Source organism: Pogona vitticeps, chromosome 2, assembly GCF_051106095.1.
Source record: "Pogona vitticeps strain Pit_001003342236 chromosome 2, PviZW2.1, whole genome shotgun sequence".
NCBI lineage: Eukaryota > Metazoa > Chordata > Lepidosauria > Squamata > Agamidae > Pogona > Pogona vitticeps.
Window position 1 is genome coordinate 121824899 of NC_135784.1, and position 17966 is coordinate 121842864.

The window sequence follows — 17966 nt, forward strand, 5'->3', positions numbered from 1 at the left end:
GGGTCCACTGTATAAATACACAATATTGCTTTGTTACTACATATCTTGTTTCTTTTTCAGAAATGATACATTGAATTATCACTATTGTGCCATCTTCAGAAGATAAATCTCTAACCCACATGGCTGTTTAACTTTAGAAGATTATATTCCCCACACTCCTGAGTGATTCCCAAAGATATCGATCATAAGTGTCAGATAAAAGAAAAAGGAAGTTAAATGAGCAACATTAGGAGGATAAAACAAAGTTCATGGCTGGGGGAACACCTTTCCTGCATTAGTAAAAAGTCCCAAATAAGATGAGGATTTGAGTTCTCTAAACCCCTCAGGTAAAGATGATATAAAATTCAGGTTTAAGGCAAATCGTTTTTTAAAAAAGGAGCCGGAATAGATACCCATGGCTTATGAACCACAATTGCCAACAAAGTAAAAGAGAGTTTTGGATTCCACATAAGACAGAAGAGACTGATCTGATTTGTTTTGCCTTTCCCTGAATTTGCTGCAATTGCCATTAAATCCCAAATCTTCATGGACCATAATTAAAATACAAGAAACATAAAAAGAAGCTATTGATGTAATCTTAAAATAATGTTCTCCTTACATGCTTTTGGTAACCCTAATAGGGTTGGCATGGTATTTGACATATTCAAGGAATGGTTTTACCAGTGGCACCCCCAGTTATTTTCCACAGCCCAGCAGAGATTTGAACTGAAGTCCCCTGAGAGCTAGTCCATCACTCACTCCATGTTACCACACTAGCCAGCCTATTAAAATACAGTGGTGCCTCGCTAGACGATGGTAATCCATTCCACTGAAATCGCTGTTTAGCCAAAACATTGTCTAGCGAAAAGCATTTCCCCACTGGAACGCATTGAAACCTGTTTAATGCATTCCAATGAGGAAGAATTGTCGTTGTCTAGCGAGGATTGGCCATAGGAAAACCGCTTTGCGAACCGCCAATCAGCTGTTTAAATCACTGTCTTGCGAAGCTTTGGTCCCGAAAACACCTGTTTCGCGACTGCGGAGGGAGCTGTCAAAATCGTCGTCTAGCAAAAAATCGGTATGCGAAGCAGGGACCAAACATTGTCCAGCGAAATTCCCCCATACGAATCACTGTTTTGTGAGTCACTACAGTGATCGCAAAGAGTCAATGTCTAGCGAAAAAACTGCCATGTGGGGTAACTGTCTAGCGAGGCACCCCTGTATTGGGTATGGTAGGATCCCCATATCCATGGGAGTAGTATAGCTGGTTTTACTTTCTCATGGTTTACCAAAGCCCTATATACAACATACAAGAGTGTCCTCTTGTGGTCATCATCCACCTGCCTTTTATACTACAGTAGTACCTCGGTTTGGGAAACGGATCCGTTTTACACAACATTATGTAGTACAGAAATTTCGCAAACTGAAACACAAATTGCACTACATAAGGGGTGGCGCTATAGGCACAGTGCGCCCTGGGAAAACCTTTTTGTAGTGTGAAAAGAAGAAAAGAAAACAACATAAACTGGGGCTTTATTTCTTATGGATTTCAGTTCGTAAACCAAAAATTACATAAATTATATATATACAGTAGTACCTCGGTTTGAGAACGCCTCAGTTTACGTAATTTTTGTTTACAAACTGAAATATATAAAAAATAAAGCCCCAGCTTACGTTGTTTTCTTTTCTTCTTTTCACACTATATATACAGTGTTCATATATCCACAGTTTATGGTATCGTGGTAGATTGTGGAACTGATCCCTCATGGATAAGGGGATCTTATTGTTTGTGATTTTTCCACCAACTTTAGCTCTTCACTTTGCCACATATTTGAACCTACTATTCAGAATAGAGCATCTTTAATGGGTCATAGCAACTATGTAAAGCATTTTATTCAGGTAATAAATGTACAGCAAATGTCATGGGATGTTTTGCCTTCTCTGTTATTTCATTACTTATAATTTTGAATTCTTCACTACAATTACTTTCTGCTTTCATATCATCCTTAACGATGAAAACAACTGAACCTACAATTACACTAATACTTGAACAAATCTGAATATAGGGCTATTTTTAGAAATTACCTCGTATTTTTCGCTCCATAAGATGCACCGGATGTTAAGACGCACTTAATTTTTAAATACTGAATATTAAAATAAAATAAAAATATATGAACATAGCAAGTCTCACACTGGGACTGCCAAAAAAAAAAAAATCACCAAAAAACAAAGCAACATAGAAACATGCCCCCCAGCCCAAATCTACCCTCCAAAACCCACCCAGAACATTTTTTAAAAAGTAAAAAGAAGCAACTAATTTTTAAATACCAAAAAATGAAGTAAAAATAAATAAACAGAGCAGCAAGTCTCATGCTGGGACTGCAAAAAAATCACCAAAACACAAAGCAACATAGAAACATACCCCCAGCCCAAATCTACCCTCCAAAACCCACCCAGAACATTTTTTTAAAAAGTAAAAAGCAGCAACTAATTTTTAAATACCAAAAAATAAAGTAAAAATAAATAAACAGAGCAAGTCCCATGCTGGGATTGCAAAAAAAATCACCAAAACACAAAGCAACATAGAAACATACCCCCAGCCCAAATCTACCCTCCAAAACCCACCCAGAACATTTTTTAAAAAGTAAAAAGCAGCAACTAATTTTTAAATACCAAAAAATAAAGTAAAAATAAATAAACAGAGCAAGTCCCATGCTGGGACTGCAAAAAAAATCACCAAAACACAAAGCAACATAGAAACATACCCCCAGCCCAAATCTACCCTCCAAAACCCACCCAGAACATTTTTTAAAAAGTAAAAAGCAGCACCTTACCAGTCAAAAGCCTCCTGGAGGTCCTCAGAAGCCAGCGATGGTGGTGGTGGGGGACTCCCCACAGGGCCTGCTGAGGCCTCCGGAGGCCTGGGAAGCCAGCGATGGTGCCTGGGGGAGGCCCCCACGGGGCCTGCTGAGGCCTCCGGAGGCCTGGGAAGCCAGCAATGGTGCCTGGGGGAGGCCCCCACGGGGCCTGCTGAGGCCTCCGGAGGCCTGGGAAGCCAGCGATGGTGCCTGGGGGAGGCCCCCACGGGGCCTGCTGAGGCCTCCGGAGGCCTGGGAAGCCAGTGATGGTGCCTGGGGGAGGCCCCCACGGGGCCTGCTGAGGCCTCCGGAGGCCTGGGAAACCAGCGATGGTGGCATGGAGGGGACAGTATTCGCTCCATAAGACGCATGCACTTTCCCCCCCAGTTTTTTTGGGAGAAAAAGTGCGTCTTATGGTGCAAAAAATACGGTACTCCTAAACCTAATCTAAAACTTGATCATTTGCAATCACATGGCAAAAACATTTATCATAGAAAATCAAGAGTGTGCCCTGTAGTATTTTAAAGACGGACAGTGACCATAAACGTTTGTCCTATACTACTGTAACTGTTTTAGCCTTTAAGGTGGCAGAGAAAGTTTTGTTTTGTTATAAGAGACCTACACAGCTAACTCTCTAGAAATGTCATCACAGGGTTGCTTAATAGACAGGCTAAGCCATGCTTGGATCAGGTCACCTTTATATCCATTTCAACGACACACATCTGTGTTTCTATAAATTCCTAACAAATGAAAAGATTGTGAAAAGGCCCATAAACATAATTCTAGTTTGTATTCAGATATGTCACTTTGATGCTAAAACTCAGTATGGTTTTGATTTCTTCCAGAATACTGAATTTGAGCCAGAATTTTTCCAAAACATCATTGTTTGTGAAAAGCCCAACAACGATCTCAACAGATTTAAAGGCTACATGTAAGACAGTATAATTTATATTATTCTACAATCAGTATGTCTATCATGTTCAGTTACATGTTCTTTTTTATAGGCTCTTTCTAATTGGGGGTAGCAAAGATTGAACAGGAGATGCTCTACATGAGAAGCCTATACTGTATTCTAGACAATTGTAAAGGACACTAATCCTTCTCTTCATCTTCCCCACACTCACACTACGACAATTGTGCCTGTGCTAGTAAGAGTCAACACAAGGATCTATACAACTGACATCTGATTTGGGTGCATTAAGAAAATCAGCATGCTGATCACCACCCCCATCCCAAAATCCAGGCTTTAAGATTCTTACATTCATGCATTTCCTAAAGATGCAATGAAAAGATATTGGAGATTATCTCTTTAGGAACTTCCTCCTAACTGCACTAAACTGCTAAACTGGCCATTATTTGGTGGCCTTAGAAAACAATTCTTACATTATGTTATGATGTTGCATGACGCAGACACCCTCCCCAGTTCCATGCAGTTACAGCAACAAGAATGAAATCATTTTTCCCTATATTAAAGGCAAATATAGTTAGACAATATAAGGAACTGTATTGAAACTGAAAGAAAGAAAATCTGTGACAGGCCTGCTACATTGCGCACTGCAATGCCATTGCCCAGCTTATTGTTTTTGACCTTTGGCTTGTGTGGACTACAGCACAGTGCCTGAGAAATCAAGGTTTTGAGCAATGCTTATAGATAGTTGCCCACTGAGATTCACCCACACCATGTGACAAAGATTCTGTTAGGACTCCTAGAACTGGAGTAGGAGTGCACGAAAGCAGTGTGGCAACTAAGAGGCAGTGCGCTCTGAGCCGTTTTCAAAGGCGTGGTTGAGGGAAAGCCTGGAAGGAGCAGATCCTGTTCTACTGCTGGTTTCACAATCTCGCACGAGTTGCAGGCATGCATCTTGATACCATAGGAAAGGTGCAGGACTGCTCTAGCTGCAGGTGGGGCAACCAGGCTGTGTGAGTTCCTATATAGATCACAGGCCCCTGCCCTGGTCCTCCTCCTGCTCACCAGAATTTTTGCTATTCTGTTTACAGTTTTCATAAAAAGAAGAAATTCTGTATCAGAGTATAAGATGACACTGACTCTAAACACAGAATTGTAACATGATGGAAGCTCTCCCTAGCTGTGATGAAGTAAATGCTTTAAGTAGTTCTGAACAAAACAGAATAGACACCAATTTGAGGTATAGTACAGGTAATTGTTTAAACCACTGGTGTGTAACAAGCACAGATAAAACATAGGCCAAAAGCCATTATTGCATCATTGAAGGTTCATTGTCATTACGTTAGGCCAGGGCGACCAGTAGCCTCACAAGGATAGGAGGCTACGGTATGATATCACAGCAGCACAATGTTTAGCCACTTTGAGAGCGATATCTGGGTCTTTGTCTGAAAGCAGCAAAGTTATATAGAAATTTGTATTTCTCCCAGGAAATTTCTGTAGAATGGACCGTAGAAAAGACCTTCGCAGATCTTGATAAAATGAGCAGTGTAACAAAACAAGCTGCATAAATTATTTTTGCCGCTGTTATCAAACTGAAGTCGCCTATAAAATGTAACCTAGAGAGGGATGGCTCTGCTTACAAGATGAACAGTGAGTGAGAATGCATGTGCAGGAAATATAATAATTCTCTCTTGCAGCCTTCAGTTTTGCACACAATGGGTCCTTTGCAGGGGTGTCAGCAAGACCCAAAACGCCACTCTTTCCCTGACCCCATAACCTTTCTGGGTGGCCCTGCAGAGATGGTCACAGTAACAAGGGATAGCCCTGAGCAGAACCCATCCAATGGGCATGGCCTTAGGGGCAGCGCACATTGAAGTAAAGAGAACAACAACAACAACAACAACAACAACAACAACAACAACAACAACGACAACGACGACGACGACGACAACAACAACAACAACAACAACCCTCTCCTTGCTCCTCAGCAGCTTTGGAGGGCTAGAAGAGTAGGGCATGACCTCAATGAATTAATATAAATTCAAACAAGAAAAATCCCATTCTTCCTTGTAGGGAGCAGCCTGATCTCACACGGATTGGTTTTAATCATGAAAGCCTTCTTCTTCGTGGGTGCTCAGTGAGGAATACAGAGATTGCAGTAGGAATTGTGGTCTATGCAGGTAATTATTGAGTTTGGTCTGGTTGGGTGCTTTGTTTCATTCAGTTGTCAATGGGGTAGGGTTGCCATAATCTGATTGTCCCTGCCTGGACAGCTTAATCATTAATTGTCCAGAGCAAGCCTCTCTATAATTTTTGTCTCTTTGTGTATCTATTCTTCTTGTCTTCTTCAAATTCTTCTTTTCTAGAAGCAACCAGCTAAAGCCCAGATTCTGGGCCATATAGCTCACCTCCACCTGCTGCCCACACATTTCATTTAGATAAAATAAAGTTTGCATTTCCCTCCTCTCCTCTCCCCACCCTGCCTATCCCTCTATTGCTTTTGCAGCTGTGCAAAACAAATCTCAAACAGAGGTGGCTAGTATCCTCTGCACCTGGAATGTGAATCACAAAAGGGGAAATCCTCCACTTAAGACTTGCTAGCTAAACTCTTCCTTTGCACTTTGCTCCCCCTTTTAATTGCTCTCTCTCTCTCTTTCTGTCTCACACTCACTCACTCACAGAGAGAGAGAGAGAGAGAGAGAGGCCCCATTTCCTCCAGACGCACATTCATTTTCTCCCTTTCTCTCCAATGAGCCTTAGGCAGCTTCCCAGGCTGTCCTTCTCCCCATTTACTCTCCAAAACAGCCCTATGAGATAGGTTCCGGTGGACTGAATGAGGTCGAGTCTTGTAGTTCAGTGGGGACTGAGATCTGTATATCTCCAGGCCTTAGTCCAAGCACTACATGACACTGGTTTTCTTTCCTTCCACAAAAGCTCTGCTCATATAGCTATGAACAACACAGATTTTGGAAATGCACAATAATATGCGCAGTGTACTCCGCTCCACAAGAAAGAAAGCCCAGGCGCTGCTGTCCCCAGAATTTCTCACTATTCGAGAGGATAAAAATAAAATGGAAACTGGATCTCTTCAGTTCCAGCCAAGTACTGGTCTAAACTGCTACACCCCCCCCCCACACACACACACACAACTGGGAATTAAGCTTAACACTGGAGGAGGATGAATTGCAGGACAATAAAACACCCAATGGCAGGCTGAGAGCGAAATGGAAAGGAAGTGCATTCAAACATGTTTGTTTTACCCACACCAACTCAGCTAATTATTACACAAGCCACCCACAGCTTCCTGTTCTTCAAAAAGCACATACAAAAGTCTTACACACGAAATAACCCCAACAAACTCCCATTCCAACAAACTCTCAAGCATTCCCCCATCCCAAGTTACTCTCCTTAAGCCACCAAGCTCTGAAACAGCTCAGCTATATGGACCCCACACCAACCTAAACCCTGCTGAACTCACAAAGAACAATGGAAGTTATTTAGTGGCCATTTTGAGAGTGCTCTGCTTATTACCTACTTCATGCGTTCTCTTGCCCCACCTCCATACTGTACAGATCTTTTCATTACCTGCAGATAGGCTATTTTCCCACAAACTGCAATATTTACCTAGAGAATTGCTGGGACGTCTACAGTCATTAACTATACACATTGAAAGAAAGCAAGAGGTTTGTTTCTCCAAAAAAAAAAAAAAAACTTGGTAAAAATAGCTTTCTCTCTTTTTTGCCCCATTTCTCAACTTCTATAGGAGCTACATCAGTGCTTCCCAACCTTGGATCCTCAGATGTTCTTGGACTCCCAGAAGCCTTCACTCCTTAGCTGTGCTGGTCAAGATTTCTGGGAGTTGTAGTCATCTGGGGACCCAAGGTTTTGGGAACCACAGGGCTAGAGAGTTGCTTTAAAAAAACTGAAGCTTGGAGCCCAGGCCGTGTGATGGTATAAACAGGCAATTGGTGACGCGTCCAGGAATTGGCTAAAGCCCAGCCATTTGAATCATACGCTACAACACTTGCTGCATGTGAGTTTATGACTGTCACATACCCCACATTTTGGAGTTCTTCTGTTGTTTGAAACTGAGAAATGAATAGTGTACATTATTTTAAGGTAAGGAATTGTGGATGGCTGATCGCATATAATTCAGTCTTTTGCTGTGATGATAAGGCCTTGCTGTTCCATCCTGTCATATGAAGGTCCTTCTCAAATCAGTCATATTTGCTTTGAACTCCATTCTTCACTTTGGTCCGATTATTTCTTAGGACAGAAGTATCAGTATAGGATTAAATTGTACACTTTGGGACCAGAATGAGGAAAAAAGAATATTGGAGCTACAGCTGAGATTATGATCAAGGCTGTCACTCAAGAAAGAGGATTCAGAACTAACTTCCTTACTCTGTCATGCCAGCTTAAATGATAGGTTTTGACTTCAGGATTTTCCTAGTTGGAATCCAGAAGAGGACTTAGGAGTTCATTTTAGAAATGTTCATTTCTAATATGTCGCTCTACAAAACTTTCTAATTGCATCTTGGATCTTTGATGTTGTGGCTGTCGCTTGCTATATGTTCACACAACACCTCAGTGGTCATGCTCATAGCAGGAAGAAAAGTGAAGGATGGAGAAACCACCAGCAGGGTACAGAAACGGAGTCAGGTTCCTCTTTCAAGAGCGTGGTTAGAACTTCAGATGCTTGTCCACTGAAAACTTACAGCAATTTTATTCCAATTTAGTCTGTGTTTTCTTTTGGGCCTGCTGTTTTGTTGGTACTTCAGGTTCACTTTGGGAAGAGCTAAATAGCGCTGAAATTACTCACGGCTGGATCTGACATATTGGGCTTTCTTTATGTTCACACAGGAAGTGCACTAGTAGCTTCTCATTAAGTCATTTTGGCTGCTGTGAAACAGTCAAAAGTACTTAGAAATCAGTCAGCCATCTAATTAGATTCTAACACATTGAAGTACTCTGTCTTTTCTGACTCAAGTAGATGTTTGTTGTGAATAAAGGAAGGGTTTTCAGCTATTCTGATGCAGAAACAAAATCCCAGACTTCTCTGACTGTATTGAAAGACAGTGGCACCTGGCTAAAAATAAGGGGACTTTGACCAAAAAAAAGTTCTTTACTGTATTGAGAAAGACATATTACTTTATTCAAGTACCATGAATGGAATTATAGGAAAAAATAGCATAGCCATCAAAATATATTTCACTTAGTAATACATGGGTAGGAACACATATGAAGCTATCTTATGTTAGGTGAGACCACTCTTTTTTTGTTAACATACAGTGGTCCTCATCCAACCAGATATGCGGGATATAAAATAAATAAATAAATAAATAAATAAATATTAGTGATTTCTGCTGAGTTTAATGATATTGTATCTTTCATAATATTAGTCCTAAAATTCTTTTTTGCTGTTAGTTAGTTAGTTAGTTAGTCAGTCAGTCAGTCAGTCAGTCAGTCAGTTAGTTAGTTAGTTAGTTAGTTAGTTAGTTAGTTAGTTAGTTAATATGTGTTAACACATGTGCTAACATGTGAGTTTGTATTTTGTTTTTGCTTTTTAAAAAATTAGAGTCTCTTTACACAGCTGTTCTGCCAGAGCCACGGAGGCAATGAGTGCAACAGTTTGCAGTTAAATAATATAATTAAAGCCATAAAATGAATATCAACATTTTTAAAAAGTTAAAGCAGAGCTTAAGAACATGGCCGTAAAAGAAAACAACACATTTTTTTAAAATTAATGTACAATTTAAGAACACCACTGTAAAAAAGGGGCCCACATGCTTTCAAAAGTATTTCCTCAGCAAGTGAGAGAACCTGCAAATAACACACAGGGAGCGGGAGAGAAGGGACGGGGAAGGAGCCATCCTAGCCTCTGACCCTGCCATGGTTGACGCACTGGCTCCCAACAACATTGCAGATCAGGTTCTTCTTTGTGCCTGGTTGTTGTTTTTTTCCTTCTTCAATGTTCTTTCAAAGCCTTGAAACCACTGTAAAATCCTAGGTGACAATGAATAAAATGAAAAGCAAGTGGAATATGTTCATTGTATCTCAAGTTTAGTTCCCAGCAAGTGTGAAGATATTCGATTATTATGACTATTTCTTTTTGTATTCTCTCTGTTTTTGTCTGTGTCTTGAAGGTCACGAAACCAAGGCCATGTTAAATAACCGAGGTCCTCGTTACAAACGCAGCAAAATAGAGCAACGCATGAACATCGATATATTCTTCTGTGTGGGGCTGCTATTCGTCATGTGTCTGACTGGAGCAGTAGGTATGGGGAAATGGCAGAAATTGTGCCTTGTGTTTTTACAGTGTTTCTGCTTAACAACCATTTTTTTCTTTTGTTTTAAATCTAAATATGATCACCCCATGGACTTTTTACATGTGGGAATGGCTTTTTAAAATGGAGAAAAAAAATAAGAATGAGCCTTTGCCATCTTGGAGGGTGTTGCACATATTTTTACTAGGTTTTCTGGACGCAGTCCAAATACATTCTTCAGCTCATGAAGTGGAATTTTTCTGAGTCCTTCATCTTTGTTCTTCTTCTTTTCTAACTGGTGACTCACACCACAAACCATTTCAGAACTCCCTGTTCTTTTTAAAAGGTTTTTGTGATAGTACATGAAAGGGAGAAAAGTGCTCCCTGAAAAGAAACAGAAAACAATCAGAGGCCTCCTTTGGTTAATGGAACCAGTTAGTTCGGAAGCTGAGGAGACTTTCAAAAACCTATTTAGTGATGGTGGCATGAGGATGTTTGCTATTTAATGAGGGGAATTTAAAAAGAGAGAGAGTGGCTGCATCCATGTTGTTTAGCCCACCTCATCTTTGGATTCTAGTCCATTTCAACTGAACATGAACCACCCATCTGCCTCCAAAGAGCTGAGAGGATCTTTAATGGAGAGGTCAGGTCTGAAAAGTATTGTGTTGATTTAGTCCTGGACCAGACAAGGTTCTGCTCTAAAGGCCTCTATACAGCCCTCCAAGGCTGCTTCTGTCACCCACATCCTATCAAGCTTCCCCTGCTATACTGTTTTTTTCCCCAGGAAAAAAATAGGAATGAGCTTCCATTCCTTAAGGCCAGGTGCAGTGACTCACCTTTTAAATAGATTGTGGATTTTCCTGTTTCCAATATTTAAAACCTCATATATATATTTTCCATCTCCTGAGAAAACGATACGTGGGACAGGAAGCAACAGTCGGAACTGGATATGGAACAACTGATTGGTTCAAAATTGGGAAAGGAGTATGACAAGGCTGTATATTGTCCCCCAGCTTATTTAACTTATATGCAGAATACATCATGTGAAAGGCAGGACTGGATGAATCCCAAACCAGAATTAAGATTGCTGGAAGAAATACCAACAACCTCAGATATGCAGATGATACCACTCTGATGGCAGAAAGTGAGAAGGAATTAAAGAACCTCTTAATGAGGGTGAAAGAGGAGAGCACAAAAAATGGTCTGAAGCTCAACATCAAAAAAACTAAGATCATGGCCACTGGTCCCATCACCTCCTGAGAAATAGAAGGGGAAGATATTTAGGCAGTGACAGATTTTACTTTCTTGGGCTCCATGATCACTGCATATGGTGACAGCGGCCACAAAATTAAAAGATGCCTGCTTCTTTGTAGGAAAGCGATGACAAACCTAGACAGCATCCTAAAAAGCAGAGACCTCACTTTGCCAACAAAGGTCCGCATAGTCAAAGCTATGGTTTTTCCAGTAGCGATGTATGGAAATGAGAGCTGGACCATAAAGAAGGCTGACTGCCAACGAATTCTAGTCATCTAGTCCAACCCTCTGCTAGGACAGGAATCCAACTGTGTGTCTTCTTAATGTTGACTTGGAATCACTTTTCTTGCAATTTGTACCCATCGGTTCAGGTACTAACCTTTGGAGCAATAGGAAACAAACTTGTTCCATCTTTGATGTGACTGGCAGCTCTCCAAATAATGGCAAACGGCTATCATGGCACCAAGCCTTCCACAAATAAATATTTGGCAGAGAACATAAAATTTCCTATACTGTAACTGTATCCTTGTTTGTAAGCAGCAGTGAAGGAGTGAGATACAAAACACAATGTTGAAAGGTTTCATATTGAATTAGAATTCCTAGTAGAGTAAGACCTTGAGAAATATGGGTTGACATGGCTGTGAGCCATTAAATTAGCCAGATGAGAAACACTGAAAGGACCCAGAAAGGAAGAGTCCTCTCCAGCTGATCAGGAGCTCAGATTTAAAAAAAATTCAATGGTACTTCAGATCAAAATGAGTTTCTTGTGTTAAACTGGAATTGCAACTTGATATGTTTTGTGCATTGAGAGGCTCATTTGACATGCAAAAAAACTAAGAAAAAAGAGTTCAAGTTTGTTGGGTTACAAATGCAGTTGACATTTTGTAAAACAGATTTGCAAGAACTTTTCCATAAATTTAACTTGTAAAACCTACCAGACATTTACTGGATCCACACTCCCAACATATTTAGGAGAACCCTTTCCTTTTCTGATGTAAATGTGAGTACTGTAGCGGGTAGTAAAAACAACATGCCACTGACACTGATTGTGGGTGTTTGAATATCATATTTGAATACAAAGGTTTTGCTATCTTTGATCTTTGTTCATACTGCTGCCTTGGAATATCTTAAAATGGATGAGAATTTTTTTTTATACTCCTCATCAGATGGTGGGTTGTAAGCTCATCAGTAAGGAAGCTGCAGGTGAAACATTGGGGGAGTATGTTTGAAGTGTAATAAACTATAGGTACCAATTACAGAAGGTAATTGCCCAAGGAAGAGCCTAAAGGAGGAACAAAAACAAAATGAACAAAAACAAATCCAAACAGCAAAAGACATTAAGAGAGCCAAGTTCTAATATGCTCAGACCTGTAAAGATTAATGGGTGACCCGTGGGTCAATCACTCTACTTCAGCAGGCTCTCTACTACCAGCAACTCAAGGCCACCATTTCAGTGTGAGGCACCTCCTGTGAGGACAAGGACAGCTATGTATGCCACCTTGGGTTCATAGTAGGAAAAGTGGGATATAAATGTAACAAATAATTACATGTGAAACCACCACTGACTAATGGTCCAACTTCTTGCATAGTATTAGTTTGCCTCAGTGTAACTATAAATAGGGTTATATTTCTTCTTAGCAGAGCAACTGTGGAAATTTTCCCTTGCATTCAGTATATGTTTTCCTTAATCTGTTATGCTAAAGTCACATGTATTTTATACAGGTCATGGCATCTGGAATGGGACTTTTTTAAAGCTCCCCTTGTATGTCATCCCAGATGCAAACGGCAACTATCTTAGTCCAGCCCTTGCGGGTTTCTACATGTTCCTGACAATGATAATCCTTTTGCAGGTAAGAAAATCTTTATTGGTAATGAGAAAAGAAGTGTACGGTTGCAGGCTGAATCAGACTGAAACTCAGAGATGTTCATGAGCACTCATTTCCAAGTACATGTAGATAGACCCAAGATGCAAACTGTATAAACTGAATGATCCTTTAAATTAATTTTATTATGCCAGAAATGTAAGAAAGATCAATACAAAACAAAAAGCTGAAGCAGACACACAACAGAATCAGGCATATATTTGTTGCAGTGATGGTAGTAGTAGTAGTAGTAAGCATGGGAGAGTGTGGACTTGTCGACCTTAAGAATATCTGTATGCATCAAACAGTCAAACTATGAAGCAATTTCCATTGAAGCATGTTTCCACTTCATCAGATAATATTAGAAGTGATAAAGAACTAACATTACTACACCTTGCAAGTGAGAACCAAATGAAAGTCCCAAAGTGTAGAGATGTATGGCTTGAGAAACGCTGCCAGCACCCCAGCTACCTCCTGAATGACAATATGGATAAGGAACAAGTAAAACCTGTGGCTTAAATTAGGCAGTCTTCGGGCTGAAACAGAGGCATTTATATGTGCAGTCTGAGACCAAGTTATTTTCTCTACATGCTATCAAAAGATAATTATGAAGCAAGGTATTAGTGACATATGAAGGGTCTGTCATGAATCCTTAGATATAAATTTTCATATTATAGTTTCATGCCTTAAACTAGCATCAGTAGATTATGCAGGCACAACCGAGTGGGAAAGCTCATTTTTCAGCAGTTGGCTAAAACTTACAAATTACTCACATCTTTGCCTTCTTATTATAACTTCTAGCTGCCTCCAGTTTTAGGAAAAGTAACTGCAATATTATACTGGAACCAGCAGGTCATCATGGATAAAAGAGTTTATTTTAATAAACCATATATTATACTTATCTATTGAGCACACACAAAAATTATAGGTTGGAGTTTCATCAGTAAGCAACTTCAAGAGTATATAAAGTACAAAAATTAAAACTATAAAACAAATAAACAAGCTTCAAGCGTTCGATGATAAATCATCATCTTCAAGGCTGTGCACCAAGTTCTTGTGGGTAGTTCCAAAATTATATGCTAATATTAAAGTCCCAAAGTCACGTGGCTGATGTGGAGGCCAGATTAGCTTCTTAGTTGGAAATGGCTACAGTCTGCAAATGGTTTATGTGGGGGAGCAGAAGGGAGTGGCTCCAAGCCCCTCTTCAGCTAGCAGTTTGGAATTTATAGCCCATCTCTGAAAACAAAGGAGTCAGGTAATCTGAGCCCACCTCATTCCCCTTTTCTGCCTTTTAAAATTTAAAATAATTATTATTTGGCTGAAGTCAAAAAGTGATGGCCCAGGAGCATGGATAGCCTCTAATAGAGTTGGGATCAGGAATTTAGTTAAACACCAGGAACAGCCGGTGTTAGCCAAACTAAAGCCAAATAATAGTTTTACTTGGTGGATGCTTGGTCAGTGGCCAAAAGTGACACTTCTGTTTGGTTCTGTTTAGCTGCGGTCTGTAAGAATTTAGCAATACATCAGTACATCCACTGCAGGCAACAACATGCAAGCATTTTCTGCTCTTAAGTTCTATCTACTGGAATTTTAGTTGGAGAGTGAAGTCTTGAAGTCAATAACATCTTGTTAACATTCTTGGTGGGTGGGGTTTTCCTTTTTTTCAGATTTTAATTCCCATTTCCCTCTATGTATCCATCGAGTTTGTCAAGCTGGGGCATGCCTTCTTCATCCACAATGATATTGACCTCTATAATGAAGAACAAGACTTGCCCATTCAGTGCCGAGCACTAAATATCACTGAAGACCTAGGACAAATTCAGTACATATTCTCAGACAAGACAGGAACACTGACAGAGAATAAGATGGTCTTTCGACGGTGTACAATTAACGGGAAAGAATTTTCACATCAGGAAAATGGTAAGATGGATGGACTGGCTGCATAAACATGAATCAGATATTCATACAAGACAGAGAGGCTCAATGGGGCTTTTTTTTCTCCCACTTTTGAAGACATTTTAGTATTTGCAGGTATGAATGTCCAGCTACAGCTGTGTCCTGCAGTGGGTAGGAGGGGAAAGGCAGGCTGTGCAACTGGGATACTGGAAGACGCTGTGGTAAAGAGGCTAGGCCATACAGTGTGGGTATGTCTCCAACAAACATAGTGACTGATCGTAAAAACAGATGTTGGTGTGAAGAAAGTAAAAGCTAGTTAGAAGAAGAAAAGTTAGTGTTTGAATGACAGAATCTCCCCTAGGTTCCATATTTGAGCAGTCAGAAGATAACCTTCTGATGGCCAATCTCAAAACGAAGAAGCCAACTTTCAAGTTGCCTGTCCCAAGCATACATAATGGCAATCGGATGGGATTTCATACTTGAGGATTTAACCACTTCTAACAATGAGCTGCCCATGGGATGTTGTTCAGTCCTACTCTCTGTTATCCCAGCTCACCTCTGTTACCCCAGTTCTAATCCAAATCTGTTGCCCCAGCTCTCCCTCACTGGCAGCCTCTGGGGTTTGACATTCTTTATCTGCCCCTTGTCCGGTTTCCCTTGCTGGCCATAAATGATAATTGGTGGTTGGAACTGTTGGACTGCTTGCAGGTGGGTCATAGTCTGGTTCCTGTCCTGCACAGCATGTCATGGACAGGTGAGCCTAGAGTGTTGGCATCAGTTGCTAGATCCCAGATGAAGATGGGTAACAAAGTTGTAGGTGCTGAAGTTTCTGTCTGTTGGTCAGATCCAATCCAAAAGCCATGTTGGATGGGAATGAGTTCTCCTTGTATGCTGCTCCTACAAAGGGTATTTATTGTGCATATGTTGAACCTGTGGACTTTGTGACCCACTTGCCAGTAGTGAGGATAGGATCACAGCTGCAGTACCCACCCGAAGTCTGGTTTGAATAGAGATTTGTGGATGTTACTTATTTGGACCATAATTCCTATGGCCATTTAGTCAGCACAGCTACCAGCCACATTACAGTGGTGCCTCGCATAACGAGTGCACCGTTTAACAACGAATCCGCATAGTGATCTATTTTTTTAGATCGCTAATGCGATCACATTGCGATGTTCTGAATAGGCAAAACATCGCATTGCGATGATCGGTAAGCGTTTCTTTAAACAGCTGACTGGCGGTTCAAAAATGGCCGCCGGGTGCCCAAAATGGCCACCGCAAGTGTTTTCGCGCCCTGCCCTCGCTTACTAAGGGTGCGAAAATGGCGGCGCTATGAAGGAACTTCGCTCAACGGTGAGTTTGGGAGCCATAGGAATGCATTAAAAAGTTCCTATGGCTTTTTCCGTTCCGTTTAGCGATGTTTCTGCATAACAATTATTAATCCGGAACTGATTAATGTCGCTATGCGGGGCACCACTGTATTTCATTAATCACCTCACAGTTTCTTTCCTTCACCTCACCATCATCCTTTGTTTTTAACTACATAGGATTCATACAACTCTGGCCTGTGCTGTTGCCCCTTTCACTTAAGATTCAGACGGAGGCTGTATGAAACACTGCAGTGGGTTTTTTTAATTATTTCCCTCTCTTCTTTCTTTCTTTCTTTTCTCAAAGGAGAACATAACATCTTTGTCTTATACCTTTTAGCCAAGCGACTAAAAACCTACAAGGAATTGGATTCAGACAGTGAAGACTGGGCAAAACAATTGAGCCTCCCTTCAAACAAAGGTGCGCAAAGAGTTTCTGGAACATGGACAAACACCACCCAGCCCTTGAGAAGGTCTCAGAGTGCTCGGGCTCATTTTCAAGGGCATAGAAGGATCAGATCTCTGGGGGCCTATGGAAACTGTCCTTTCCAGGTTGCATTCAGCAGTACCATTGTAAGTAAGCCCTCTTGTTTCTTTAAACTGCTGTACTGCATATGGTCTATGGGGGAGTGAAATCAAACCATATTGGAGGTTCATGCTTTAAGTGTCAGCTTCAAGAAAACACAGCAAGATCCAGAGTTGGACAGTGAATTCCCAACTAGAGATGGGGTATTTCTATATGAATACGAATATTCCCACGCAGCTGGACTTAACTTGTGTCCAATGGTGGCAGCAGCCTCACTCATCCTTCCAATCACTCCTGGAGCCCCGCTCTCTTCCTGCTCAGCTACCCACCGCTGGCAATGGGAGGGAGGACGAGTCTCCCTGCACGGCTGCCGAGAAGCTAGTTAAGTTCAGCTGGAAGGGGATATTCATATTTAGATACGAATATCCCCATCTGTATTCTCAACATAACCGCACAAATGTATTCTGAGATTTTATAGGTCTGTATTAACACTAAAGGACCCTATGGCATATTGTTACTTGGCAGGAGTGGGCATGTGCAGCCTCCAGGGCCTTCAGTCTAGTCTTCTGGCACCCCTAAACATATACAGTGGTGCCTCGCATAACGAGTGCACAGTTTAACGACGAATCCGCATAGCGATCTATTTTTTTTTTTTAGATCGCTAATGCAATCGCATTGCGATATTCTGAATAGGCAAAACATCGCATTGTGATAATCGGTGTTTCGCTTACCGATCTTCACATTGCGATGGTTTTTTAAACAGCTGATCAGCGGTTCCAAAATGGCCGCTGGGTGCCTAAAATGGCCGCCACAAGTGTTTTCAAGCCCTGCCCTCGCTTACCGAGGGCGCGGAAATGGTGGTGCTATGGAGGAACTTCGCTCAACGGTGAGTTTGGGAGCCATAGGAACGCATTAAACAAAGTTTAATGCGTTCCTATGGCTTTTTCCATTCCGTTTAGTGATGTTTCTGCATAGCAATGATTAATCTGGAACAGATTAACATCGCTATGCGGGGCACCACTGTAGTTTTAAAAAATATATATTAAACCAA

At 41.0% G+C, this 17966-nt stretch overlaps 1 protein-coding gene across 2 annotated transcripts in view; it reads left to right on the forward strand.

Moving 5' to 3' along the window:
* The window catches only part of ATP10B (ATPase phospholipid transporting 10B (putative)), a 204224-nt gene that overhangs the window by 142170 nt on the left and 44088 nt on the right, over positions 1-17966 (forward strand). For both annotated transcript variants that reach the window (XM_020809289.3, XM_020809288.3), the window contains 6 exons: positions 3683-3768; positions 5818-5924; positions 9891-10022; positions 12987-13114; positions 14794-15046; positions 16730-16962. In XM_020809289.3, the coding sequence (XP_020664948.3) occupies positions 3683-3768; positions 5818-5924; positions 9891-10022; positions 12987-13114; positions 14794-15046; positions 16730-16962 (939 nt within the window). The remainder of the gene's footprint in view (positions 1-3682; positions 3769-5817; positions 5925-9890; positions 10023-12986; positions 13115-14793; positions 15047-16729; positions 16963-17966) is intronic.